At 31.2% G+C, this 13465-nt stretch overlaps 1 protein-coding gene across 5 annotated transcripts in view; it reads right to left on the minus strand.

The window, feature by feature from the left end:
- Nucleotides 1-13465, minus strand: part of Myo10A (unconventional myosin 10A) — a 208194-nt gene that overhangs the window by 36073 nt on the left and 158656 nt on the right. For all 5 annotated transcript variants that reach the window (XM_074142245.1, XM_074142244.1, XM_074142243.1 and 2 more), the window contains 2 exons: nt 303-391; nt 142-205 (listed from right to left, as the gene is read on the minus strand). In XM_074142245.1, coding sequence (XP_073998346.1) covers nt 142-205; nt 303-391 — 153 coding nt within the window. The remainder of the gene's footprint in view (nt 1-141; nt 206-302; nt 392-13465) is intronic.

Here is a 13465-nt window from a genome sequence, read left to right on the forward strand (position 1 = left end):
TTACTTATAATAATTAAAACACACGTGTGGCGTTTTTATGGAAATATTTTGTTCAAATCATTGTTTATGAAGGTAGAGAATTTAAGGGATTCTTTAAGGTAATATAAAAATTTCAAATTAATTTCAATCTTCTGCACTTACATAAATAAGTTCCTTGTCATATCTTATCTTAAGATTCCATAAAAGTGACGCTTCGTTCAAGTCCCTTAAAAAAAATTCAATAAATTAATCGATTTTAATGGAAATACTTAATCAGCATATAAAATACTAGTTCTAAAACAACAAAGAAATGAAGCACTTACGACAACTGTATCATATCCTCGATACCAAGTTGTCCGAGATCTTGCCGCCTCTTGACTCCATTTGGGGATGTGACAGAGAATACTTGAGGCTGAAACATACGTATATAATTAATAAAAAGGTATAAAGTAATTTCAAGGCTAAAAGTAAATTCTGGTTCAAAACAATCATATTATCACTCAATGGTGACACTCCTTAACATCAAATGTCTACTAGGGAATTAGAAACTTTGAAATGAAACACGAAGGCCTTCTCAAATTGCAAGTTTTCATTTATATAGAGTATTAGAAAAATCTTTGATGCCAAAAACTGGCAATCCATAATTGCTTACTTCAAAGTCTCAAACTTGTTCTATATTTACTCTAGTACGAGTATTTGATTCTACTCCTTTAACTTTGGTTTAAGATTTGGTTAACAGAACCATATGGCAAAATAATCTTGCATTATTTGCAGTTCCCTTTGGGCAGAGAGAAAAAACTTTTACCTGAAAAATCTTCAAATAAAAATTCAAGAAATTTAAATTTGTTGTACAGTGGTTTGATGATAGTTTTAACATAAAACCCCTAGCTGTTCCTCCATATTCTTAGTGCATCTGAAGAAATGAGTATCTTAACATTTTCGTGTGCTTTTTTGTACGACACATGCGACAAGAGGAGGGAGAACAATGCCCCTAAAAAAAGTTTTCGAACTTAGGAAAAGCTCAAATAGTACATGTCAAAGTCCTATTTTTTTCAGTAAAGGGCCAAAAATTAGCCTTACATTCTATTTTGTTTAAAAACCATTTCGGATTTATTGAATCAATTGTAAGAAGCGTTTTTAAGGGTCCAGTATTTACATTCCACCAACTTGACTCACTTCTCAATGGCAGGCCTCTTAATTCTAGATAAACAATATAATTTGCACTAAAATAATCTGATGTAATACACAATGTCTAGAAAAAGGTTATAACAGGTAATAACTTCGGTTATCCACCAAAACGTATATTGTAATTTCCATGTAGATAATGAAGAATAGTTTTATTCTCGTTTACAGTCGAGACTATAATTTTATAATCCTAAAGTATTATAAGTTTTTTTTTTATTTCAAAATTAATCCCTGTAATTGAAGAATAGGCAGGAAACTATATTCTGTCAAGACTATATGATTTGATAGAAAGTATGGCAGACAGTCTGTTGAATTGTAATTTCCATTAATCCTTTCTGCATCCACTTGCACCACATATATCTGTAGACAAAAAGTGACACTTTGCAAGTTTCTTTAGGTCATCACTGTTAAGATACGTGTCGTCATGGTATATCCATCATTCATGTAACGTCACTTCAAAACCTTTTCTTTAGGTTACCATTTAGTCTTTCTTTTACATCTGCTTTGTAAAGTTGTTTAGATGGCTTTCTTTCCATTTTTTCTATTTTACTCTCTTCTATCTTTATACATATATATATGTACATGCCACATAAATACAAATTGTACGACAACAATCTTTAAAAGGAGATAAAACCTTCACTACAACAAAGTAGGGTACCTACAGTTTCTCCAGACATGCTATATAATTTTTGTAAATACTTGCAGGAAGTAAAAAAATAATAATATTTTCTTTATTCTTCGTTTTTATTTTAAGGTTATGGATGAGATGAAACAGTTTATCTGCATATTAAGTTATGTAATATTAGAGTAGAAAATTGAATAACAACGTAGATTTTCTGTAATTTTTTTTAAACGGCAGCATAACAATAAAAAAAAATCATTTTCTTTTACACAAATAATATAAACATAACCTTCAGGAGGGGGAAAGTATATATTTAATATTCAAGGTACATTTATATACCTAAAGGCATATCTTCACTTTAAGGCTCAAGGCTGAACTTACTCAAAATATTTTAGAAAAATAAAGTAAGGCTTTTATTTAGTTTTTATACATTTCTAACATTCAGTTTACAAATGCAGCTTTGATTAAAACAAATTGAGCTTAAGGGCTCTAATAATTAACGAAAATTCAATTTATGAATTATACTGAAAGCTGGTGTTTTTCACTCCAAATTGAACATTTCACTCAGTATTTGTGTTGTAAAGGAATTTTTGAGTGAAAAAGGATTTGGTAACTATTCTAATGATTATAGAGGCCTTGAAACTTCATTCTTTGAAGGAAACTCTAAATTGTAAAGATACCACATCCTGGAAGATGGGCTAGAGAAGACCTAACTGTGTGACATAACTCACCAAACGGCGTGCAGCACGTTCATCTTTTTGCATGATCAAATTTTTTTTTTAAATCACGAATCTCTTTGTTTATTCAAAATTAAAGTTAAAACTTTTATCTGCCTCGCTTAAACTTTTAACCTATATATATTAATCCAAATAATTATTTTTTTAAATACCAAAATATATGTATATATATATTTTTTTTTTAAATTAAGATTTCATTCGTGTTAGCATGTATGCTTTTTGTATCCCAGGTCCGACTTCGGACTTTTAACTATCATCAGACATTGATCGTTTAGTTTTAGTGTAGAGAATTTGACTTCAACTATGCAGCATGAGGAGGAGAACAGGATTGGTGTGGGTAAAGATTAAGGAATTGTAGTGCAGTGAGAGAGAAGTATGAAGTTTTGGTCCGGTGATGTAACAAGGTCGCGTACGAAAGGCACTTTCAGATTGTTGTAGACGATCCGATTGAAAACATAAAACTGAACGTTGTGAACTCAGCCAATAAATTATGAGATTAAAAACTTTTTTTTTTTAATTTTAGAACAAGATTTAGAATTCCTAAAAAAACAGATGGACTCAAAATACTACTAATAAACAAATTGGTTATGAACTTTTACTACAGCCAAAATGAATGGTAGTTATTGGACATGGAAGTTTGGACACAATCAGTTGAACGACTGACTAAATTAAATTTAAATAATTCTAATATTAATAAATAACAAAACACAGGGTGAACCAGTAAGTAATGTCCATAGGCCTACTGTGTGTAGTACAACTAAAGTGGAGTTCAATGACGTATTGGCCAACTTCATATTTTCCACTGTTCTTGAGTGACGTCATTTTATTTCCTAAAAACATTACTTTTTTGTAATAAAAATGTTATTACTCAGAAAGTTTTAGTCCGAATTCGATTCTGATGACACGGTTAGAAAGACAGATAAATTTTCTAAAAATTGACACCATTTCGAAGCATAAGTTATTCTCCAAACAGCCTCAATCTTCCTCCTGGATACTGGAAAAATAAAAGTAATCGAAAATTTTTGAAGAAAACTCATTAGGCCCTCATGTGATCATTATCAGACCTAGGTACTGGCCACTTTTTATAAAAGTTTCCTGGCCTAATGGGCTTTCAAACGGTATATCATTTGCCAGGATTCCTTTTAACTTCGTATGAGAAACTTACGTTTGTTTTGCAAGAAAAAACGTGTTCACGAGCACACAAGTGTTAGTTTATCAAGTTGTTTAATTCATTGGAAAACTCTTTTAGATGGACCAGAGGTCAGTCTTAGGTTACAAATTGCACTTTAAACATTTACTTCTGATCTCACTGAAATATTTGAGAAAATGTTAGGAAATATTTCGATCAAGTACTTGAACAAAAATTCATATAGTTTGTATTTACTCCAAATTACAGTTTCACAAACAACTACACCGTTGATAAAGATAAGAATTTGAATAAGCCTTAACAACCCTTTGAACGCACAAACATGTAATCCTTATATCTGAATTAGGTACTCACCAATACAACTATGTAGGTATCTTATAAATAACCTTCCCTTATCTATTAGACTTGGTTTCAAAATTTTCTATTGTACCATATTTGAAACTAAGCAAATTAACCTTTGATTATAAAAATAGCACTTGTTTAAAATATTTTCTACTTCCCCTTTAATTTTTCAAATAGAGGTTATTTTGTGGCATTAAATGGGGAACGAACTTTAGAAACGAGCTTAGGACGGCCTTCTATATTGTAGTTTAGTACCTTTACAAATCAATCGATTTCTTATAACTTTTTGTTTTGATTTTTTTTTTTGAGACAGTTAATTCTAACTTGAAACATAAATTATTGGAAATAATACCTCTGAGAGTACGTCAGCCTACTTAAAAGATAAAACGACCTAATGAATGGTGTCATTGCAAAATCTGTAGGTAGTGACGTCATACCAAAACAGCATTCCAACCAGGTTCTTTACTTTCACAATCAGCTCCCCCTTCTTCCCTTGCCTTATTCCAATACTCCTAACATCCTTTACTATTTCTTGTTTGTATACATATATCTAGTCAAGCAGTAACTGTGACATAAATCAGTACAGATTTGGTGTGTACAAGCTATCAGAAGTACCAATTCACATTTACAGTATCAGTGTTGACAACATAAACCAAAATAAAAAAACAATAAGTTCAGCAATGAAGTCCGTCTCAAATAAGAAATATTTTTTGTCCTGTCATATCCTACTAGAAGTACGATTCAAGAAATGGCTGACCACATGTTGAGAAGGTTACCATGGAAAATACCTTATTGTTGATTTTTTTTTTTTTCTAGATAAATAACAGAATAATATTTTTACATTTGATTGGTTTGAAGGAAAACCGTTAAGAGATTGACGGCAGCCGTTAGTACTGGATTTTCTTTTGCTTTTCCTGCAAAAAAAAATATTGAAATCGTACATATTTTCAATTTTGAATTTTCACGCTTTGAAGTGATGAATCCTTTTTTCATTTTTTTTGAGGAGATGGGATTTTAGAACAAGGCTAAAACACCATTTCATACATCAATTTCAAAAATTGAGTTCGATAATTTCGCATATATGGGATTCTAATATTTTTATTTGAATCATTTTTACGTCATTTTTGTGCTCTTGGGGCATAATTTTGGTAGTTTGGCTTCCCTGTAGTATCATTATGAAATCAACACTCCAGTCTAATATTAATTGGAATTAAACATTTAAATAAAATTAAAAATCTGGAGAATATGAGTTGATAAATTCTGTCCCTTTTTCTCGACAGTTTTTGGAGCACTTTATTCTGAATTGGTTCCAATAGTTTTTTTTTTTTTTAAATTACAAACTTATGTAACATGTAGTTCTATTATTTTTAGTTTAAACAATTAGCAGAGAACTTAATTTTTAAAAGAGATTCATTTTAGTAGATAGCATGATTTTGACTATTAGATCTGGGTTGTTGCAAAAAATTACAGTTATAAAGGAGGATTTGCACTATAATATAATGAAAATTTGGGAATTTTATCTTTTATAGAAAAATAGAAAAAAAATTGTCAAAGTTGAGTGTTTTTCAAAGTTCAGCTTTTTCGTGCACTTTTTTTTGACTTACCGGACAGTTTCAATACCTAAACAGTATTTTTAAGAGTATGAAACTAACGGAATTCCAGCTTGAAAGAAGATCTGGCTAGGGGAAGTGCAACTGCAACAAATCGGCAGTGCATTCACAATAAGAGTTCCATTTAGACTAGGCGAAAGGTCCAAAGGAACTATGTGCATTCCTCCTAAGTTACTGTTTTTTGTTATAAATACACAAAATCTGTATATTTAATGAAGAATAGTCAAATATCAGTTAGTTTCAAATATTTTAATTAAAAGCAACTTTTCCTTTAAGACTAAGCAATAAGACAAGTTAAAAATTAGATAAGAAATTTAAAAAAAATAATTATTTCAGATTTCAAAAACTACTTAAAGTTTTGATATGATTCCAATACTTTCTCCAAAATAAGTTATAGTAACAACTATCTGGAAATCCATGATCTATTCCATTAAATTTACTATCTTAATTGGTCACTTCTTAGATGGAAATGTCACTAAGTGTTAAGGAATTTTAATACAGTTAAATGTGTAAATAATGTTTACCTTTTTATTCAATCTGTACTAAATTCAATAAGAAATACTAATTAAAATGCATGCCAGTCTTTAAACTAAACTATACATTGCTCTCTTAAAAGTTATAAAATAAGACAAGTTATCTCAAGTTGGTGTTTTTGTTTAGTATTCAAACTGGGTTAGGCAAGAGTCAAGCTGGTTATATATGTTATGTACATTCTAAGCCTAACTCTTAAGTATTCCTTTATGAATATTAAAGAAGCCTACAGTTGGAATGCTTGAGGACAAGCCTGCAGATTTGTATGAATAGTGACTTCTAATAATCCAACATTAAAACTAGTATTCTATTATAATATATACCCTCACTCAAACATAATAGCATAGTTTAAAGAGTATCAGTATTCTACAAGATTCATTACTAATGTTGAGTTATATTCACAAAATGAAGAATTCATGTTCTGAAATCTTAAGTTAAATGCGTCTATAAGGGGCACTACTTATATTTTGAGCCTTGGCAACACTGAGTGTTGTCAAGTGCTATCTGACGTTTCCACTTGAAAGTTTCGACATTTTTGACCATAACCTTCTTCAGAACGTTCTATTATTTGAGCGCGATTTGTATTGTTTACAGTCACTTGAAAATTGTGTCTCAGCGAAAAAAATGGAATTAACTCGTGAAAATTTTCGTGCAATGATTTATTACGACTTTTGTCGTGGATTGTCAAGACAGGAGTGCATTGATCAACTTACTTCCACTTTTGGCGATAAAGCCCCATCCTTTCCCACTGTGAAACGCTGGTATGACGAATTCTATAATATTCATCTCGTATTCTATAAAATTCACCAGAGCTAAATTTTTCGTAGAATGGACTGTAAAGAACTGAAATTTATTCTGATCGAAATTGCCAAGGAATAAATCATTTGTTAAAGGCTAGAGTAAGTCGAATTCAAAAATTCTTACGAATCCAACTTTTACCTTTAAAGAACCGTTTAAAGCTCTATAAAAACGTACTGAATAATTTCGATAGATTTCAGGGTTTTTTTAAATTGAAAATTACAGGATTGATTTTGTTTAATATGTAAAGGCACATCTGTTATCATGTAACTTTCAAGCTGTATCCCTACAAATAAGTATTTAAACAAAAATAAAGAGATCTCTTTACAGTAGAAAACAAAGTAAGTTGATGTGCTTCATTTGGTAATATTTTACGCTTAGTAAGAAACTTGGTAATGGTTCGCTGAAGTGAGGAAAATAGATTGAGAAAAATCGTATTGCGATGTTTTTACTACCCGTGAAATAAGTTGAAAAAACTGTTTATGATTCCCATAAGAAGATGGAGCTAGTTTATAGTGATCATTAAGGAACGGATTTTTATGTATTTAAAAATGCCAAATATTTAATTAAAATATGCATTTATTTTCGTCAATTATGTGGAAAATATGTGATTTTCTTAAAATATTTTCTGGAATATTTAAGTAAAATGGACATTTTTTTTTATGAAAATGGAATTTTTTTTGGGGGGGGCAAGTTATAATTATTTATACAAAAAAAGAACATTTTTACAATTTATAATAATTTATTAGGAACAAAATAATTTGTTTTTACAAGTTATAATGATTTATACAACAAAGAACATTTTTACTATTTATAAAAAGATGTGTTAAATTTTCAATTTTGAAAAGTTCACTCTTCGAAATTGTTTGCAACCACATGAAATTTCAAATGTTGGAACGTAAAGTGACGACGATCTGGGCGTAAGATGGACTTGTAACGACTAAAAGATCGTTCAACATCTACAGATGTTATAGGTGCCTTGCTGAAAGAAGTTGTAAAGGGTACACGATGTTCTGAGGTGACTTCTGTTCCACTGATAATATCAGAAATCTGGCAGATGGTCTCCCACCCTTTGTTCTTGCTCAGTACTTCTACCAGTTTTGATCTGATCAAATCTCCCTTACTCCCAGGTATTCCTTCCACCTTTTCGATGACTTTTTTAACGTTGGACACGTTTTCTGTCAGTCGAACATTTTGGGACTCAAGTTGGGTGATGGCTTGTGCAAGAAATACGCAATTGTCAGAAATGAATGCAAGGTCGTTCTTTAAATTAGGTTTCTCGAATAAAGACTTGGCTGTATTTATCGCTACTGCTTCGTCTTCGAGATGTGAAAGGACATTCTTGATTTTATTGTAGTTTTCATAGTAATACTGAGCTGCTTCCAGCCAAGTACCCCATCTTGTCAATATTGGTTCTGGTGGAAGGCACAAGTTCACAGTTCCTGTCAACCACCTCCCAATTATGAAAATATGCCATAAATGAAAAATATGTACATATTTTTATTAAATATGTAGAAATATTTATTTATTTTAATCAAATATGTATAAATATGCGATAACATCCAAATATGTGGAAATATGTGAAATAAAAGTAGACTCAAACGGCTTAAAAAGTGTCAGTATGAATACTTCTAGTTGAAAAACGTCTGTAAATTGCCTAGAAAAAAATATGTAAATACATACGAATCCGTTCCCTAGTGATCATAATGGGTATAAATAGGTCATGTTTCCTGCATGAAGTGGTCAGCCACTTCATAGATCAAGACGAAGTAGTAACAAGGTAAAAAAATTTAACGTTAATAATTGGTACTTAAACGAGTATCAGATTATTTGTGAAATGTATTTTTATAGAAACAAAAGGAATCTTTCTTAGTTAAGGATAACTTTTTATTCTTAAGATTAAACAGAATATAACCTTAGTAACATTTTCTAGTACCTGATTGACGACATATTACTGTAATAACTTTTTAATCGCCTTACAATATATTTGTTGCTTCACATAAGGGTATAAAGTAAATGAGGATCATAAGCAGGCAAGACAGAAGGTACACCAACTTAACAATAACCGAGTAAAAATATCGTATAGACAATAAGCCCTGAAGATGACCTAGTACCTTAAGCTCGGCACAATAAATAAATATGATGACTGAAATTGGCATTTATTTTTTACATCCTTCTGGATTAATGAATCAATCACCAAAAAAAAATGAACAATAATAAATAAGGAATTTAATAATATTGTATTTAAACAATATTATGTGACGTATGGAGATCAATTTGGGTCTAAGTTGAGTGTATTCAAGGCAATTTCGCGTGCAATCCTGTGTTATAGCGCGCAGGTGTGGGGTTTCCGTTTATATGACAGTGTAGAGATTCTTCTAAAATTTTTTGTAAAGAAGTGTTTCGGATTACCTAGACATACTCCAGATTTTAACATTTATTTGGAAACAAATCTGAGTTTAATATTTCTGTATACTTTCAAATTGCATTTGAATTACATAAAGAAGTGTCTCAAATTACCACATTCCAGATATCCTTATATGCTAACCAGAGAAATTATAAAAAAGAAAATATTCTGGTACAAAGAGTGGCAGGTATTGTGTACTAAATGTAATGTTGCAATAGATGATCTACTGAATGGCGATGTATCCACCTCAGATATTATAGGAAAATTAAGAGCAATTACAGCTGAAGAGTTTAAGGTAAAAGCATTAAACAGCAGCAGATATACCTTATTCAAACAGCTACAGCCAGGCAATAAATTTGTTTACGGCAATCTGCCGGCTAACCATATTGGTTGGCTAATAAAAGTGCGGGGTGAGCTGCTGTATTTGAATAAGTATATGTTTAATCAGCCGGTAGCATTATGCTCTTTATGTAACAAAAATGAGGTTGAAGATGTCTTTCATTTTGTAGCTTCCTGCCCAATTTTATGTGAATTTAGAATAAAATTTTTAAATAAGACAACATTAGACCATGCCGAATTTATTTCATTTTTGGATGGAAAAGATTGGGCTGGTCTAATAAATTATTGTATTCATGCGTGGAAGTACAGGTTCTTTTTAGTATCAGAATTTAATTATTAAGATGATTATTTTGTTTATATTTTATTGGATTAGTTTATTTTACTTTCTTTTGGTTATTCATTAGGTTTTTTATTTCTATTTTTTTGTCATATCTCAGTACAATTATTTTATTTTATTTTTGTTTTTTGTTTTTTAATACAACAACCCCTCAGACGGTCAATGACCATGAGTATGTCTTGTCGAATTAATAATTTTTCAATATTGAAAAACCAGTGTAATAAAAATGTAAATAAAGACTTATATTATTATTATTATATTATTATTAAACAATATTATGTGACGTATGGAGATCAATTTTGGATGAGTTGTTTTCATTACTACCAAAAAAAATGCTTCTCTTGTGCAACCGCTTCATTTTCTGGTTTTACACTGTAATGAACGTTTATCCATAGAAGAATCAGGTTATAATGTAACCAAAAGAAGGATACAGTGAGTTTATAAATTGTTAAGCATTGTTATGAATTTTAAAGATATCGACTATTACAATTTTTTTGATAACTGTTTTTTTGTTAATTATTATTTGGAGTTCGTAAGTTGTGAGCTTTTTATAAGTTTCACGTTAGAGAGTACTTTGTGAATTTGTAAGTAATGAGCTTTGTTCGAGTTTTGTAAGTTTGAACACTGTTTTCAAATTGTGAGTATCGTGTAAATTTGTATGTTCTATTTCCTTTACAATATAATGAATTTAAAAGACAAGAATTTCTTTTTTAATGAACTTTATGAATCAATTTATTCATGAACATTGGAAAACTTAGTTTTAGCTTCAAGCCAAAAGAGATTTTTAGATCTATGTATGTAAATAGTTTGATTGCTAACGTAAAAAGATACGTTTACGATTGTGCGTAGTATTTTTGATTAGAGTGCATAGCTGTACCGTACAGTTGCAAGTCTATAAGCCCAGATTGGGGTTAATAGTACACTTTCATTTTGTTCGTTAAATTCAATTTGGATCGATAGTCGAGTTGTCTTTTGTTTTTTTTTTTGTTTTAGGTAACGTTAGATAAGATTTAATTCATGTTATTGGATTAAAACACGACACAAAATGAAAGTGGCATATTTTTGAAAGAAGGCTTATTTCTTCTGATTAAAGTAATGCCTACGAGGGTCGTTTGAAAAGTCCGTGCAAAAATAAAAACTACTTAATTTTTTGGGGCAAACCTTTTTTATTTTTCAACATAGTCTCCTTTTAGGCTTATACACTTCGTCCAACGCTGCTCTAGTTTGTTGATCCCTTCCGAATAATAGGATTTGTCCAAGTCTGAAAAATAGCCATTCGTTTCTGCAATCACCTCCTCGTTTGAATAAAATCTTTTTCCCGCCAGCCATTTCTTCATATTGGGGAACAAATAGTAGTCCGAGGGAGCCAAGTCTGGAGAATAGGGGGGGATGTGAAACGAGTTGGAACCCTATTTCCATTAATTTTGCGACCACAACTGCTGAGGTGTGAGCTGGTGCGTTGTCGTGATGGAAAAGGACTTTTTTTGTGGGCCAATCGTGGGCGTTTTTCTTGCAGCTCGGTTTTCAAACGGTCCAATAACGATGAATAATATGCACCTGTATCGCGGCACCCATCTTGCGGATAGCTTTGTCATGTCCAAATGTTGATGCAAAATATTATGTGCCCGTTCATTCAAGATGCCCACAGCACTAGCAATCTCACGCACCTTCACTCTTCTGTCATCCATCACCATATCATGGATTTTATCAATAATTTCTGTAGTAGTAACCTCAACAGGGCAAAATTTTGAAACCACTTATAAACTGTTCTAATCGAAGGTGCAGAGTCACCATAATGTTTATCAAACTTCTCTTTAGTCTCCTGAGGCGTTTTGCCTTTCATAAAGTAGTGTTTAATCAACACACGAAATTCTTTTTCGTCCATTTTTTGAAAATCACTCGACTTCCTCGATTCAAACGAATGCCAAACACAAAGAAATAGACCGATCTGGCTGAAACTTGGTGTGTGTTCTTCCAAGAGATGCTACTAACTAAACATAACCTCGATACGCGCCAGTGGTGCTATCTCTCTGACTTTGCACGGACTTTTCAAACGACCCTCGTATTTCTTTCAGGCAGTCTCAACATCCAATTACCAATTTTCGTTATCACTTCATCTTTTCCAGAAGTGCTTTGAATCGAATTTTCTTAGAAAATTATAGATCAAATAAAAAGTTTTAGATCAACTTATTTACAAATATTACAATTAGTTTTAATGACAATCGAAAGATCAATTTTTTCGATTAAAATATTTAAAAATCAGAAAAATTTATTCAGTAAAGTGAGTGAAAACTTGTTTCAATAAAATCATAAATGGTAGATCAGATGTAAGTGATCGTCCGACCATTGGATAACTAATCTCTTTTCCTATCATTATCTGAATTCATCCTAGAATAAAAACTTTGGAAAAAAAAGTGCAAATAACAGCCTAAAAAGTGTGCAACATACCCAGCAATACCCCGAAGTGATAATAAATACAACAAAGATTTTATCAAACAATAAGAGAATTGTGAAACAGATCACACATACAGAAATAGCTAAAAATAAGTTATGAAAACATCACTGCTATCATAAATACATTCTCCTTTTATGTTTCCCAAGGAAGTGAATAATTTCGCACAAGACAACGGGCATGACGTGCTGGTAAAGATGCAACATGTAGGAGTAATGGACTTTACCACTCCTAAATGTTGCACAATAGTTCATTTAGATGTTTGAACAATCGTGTATTTAGAACTATAAGTTAAATCTAGAGTTTACAGAAATAGTAAAACTGTCATTTAAAACAACAATAAAAATAAATTTCTGAAAGCAAATAATGATAAGCCAAAATACTGTTTGTTGCAAATACTAAAAAGTGGCAAGAAAATTTACTTACTAAGTTGAAATTGAAAAATTTTATTTACAATTTAAAATAGATATACAAAAGGAGGTTTCAGGCTGCAGTTGCTATATACACTCCATAACCTTAATATTTATATTGGTAAATCTGTCCAAACTTACATACTAAGGTAAAAGAAACATAAAAATACCTTACTTCGTAGAGTTAATTAAAGCAAGCTATGCTTTAGCTTTTTGTGCTTATATTTTTTATAACTAAGTGAACTTAAGTTATAGTCCACAATACCTCTTACATCCGGATAGGGACTATGTGTACAGGAAGTTACAAAGTTTTCCGTAGCGCTGTAGCTAGGGTTGCCAACTCTATAAAGTTACAAAAAAGGACACCCTAAAAAAATTAGGTATATTCAGGGGCCGTTGACAGGATTTTGGGGCCCGGGAATGTTTTCCTTTTTTTTTAAGTGTACATGCAGAGACTCCGGCTCTGGGAAAAAGTCCCTTCGCTCCTGTCTGTAATCTGGCCTGGGTTCATTTGTATCTTACATACTTATTCATGAAAAGTTCATCGTTACATCAATAACCTGTTGACC

The sequence above is a fragment of the Rhodnius prolixus genome, unplaced genomic scaffold, assembly GCF_049639745.1.
Source record: "Rhodnius prolixus isolate KJV_2025 unplaced genomic scaffold, Rpr scaffold_6, whole genome shotgun sequence".
Classification (NCBI taxonomy): Eukaryota; Metazoa; Arthropoda; class Insecta; order Hemiptera; family Reduviidae; genus Rhodnius; species Rhodnius prolixus.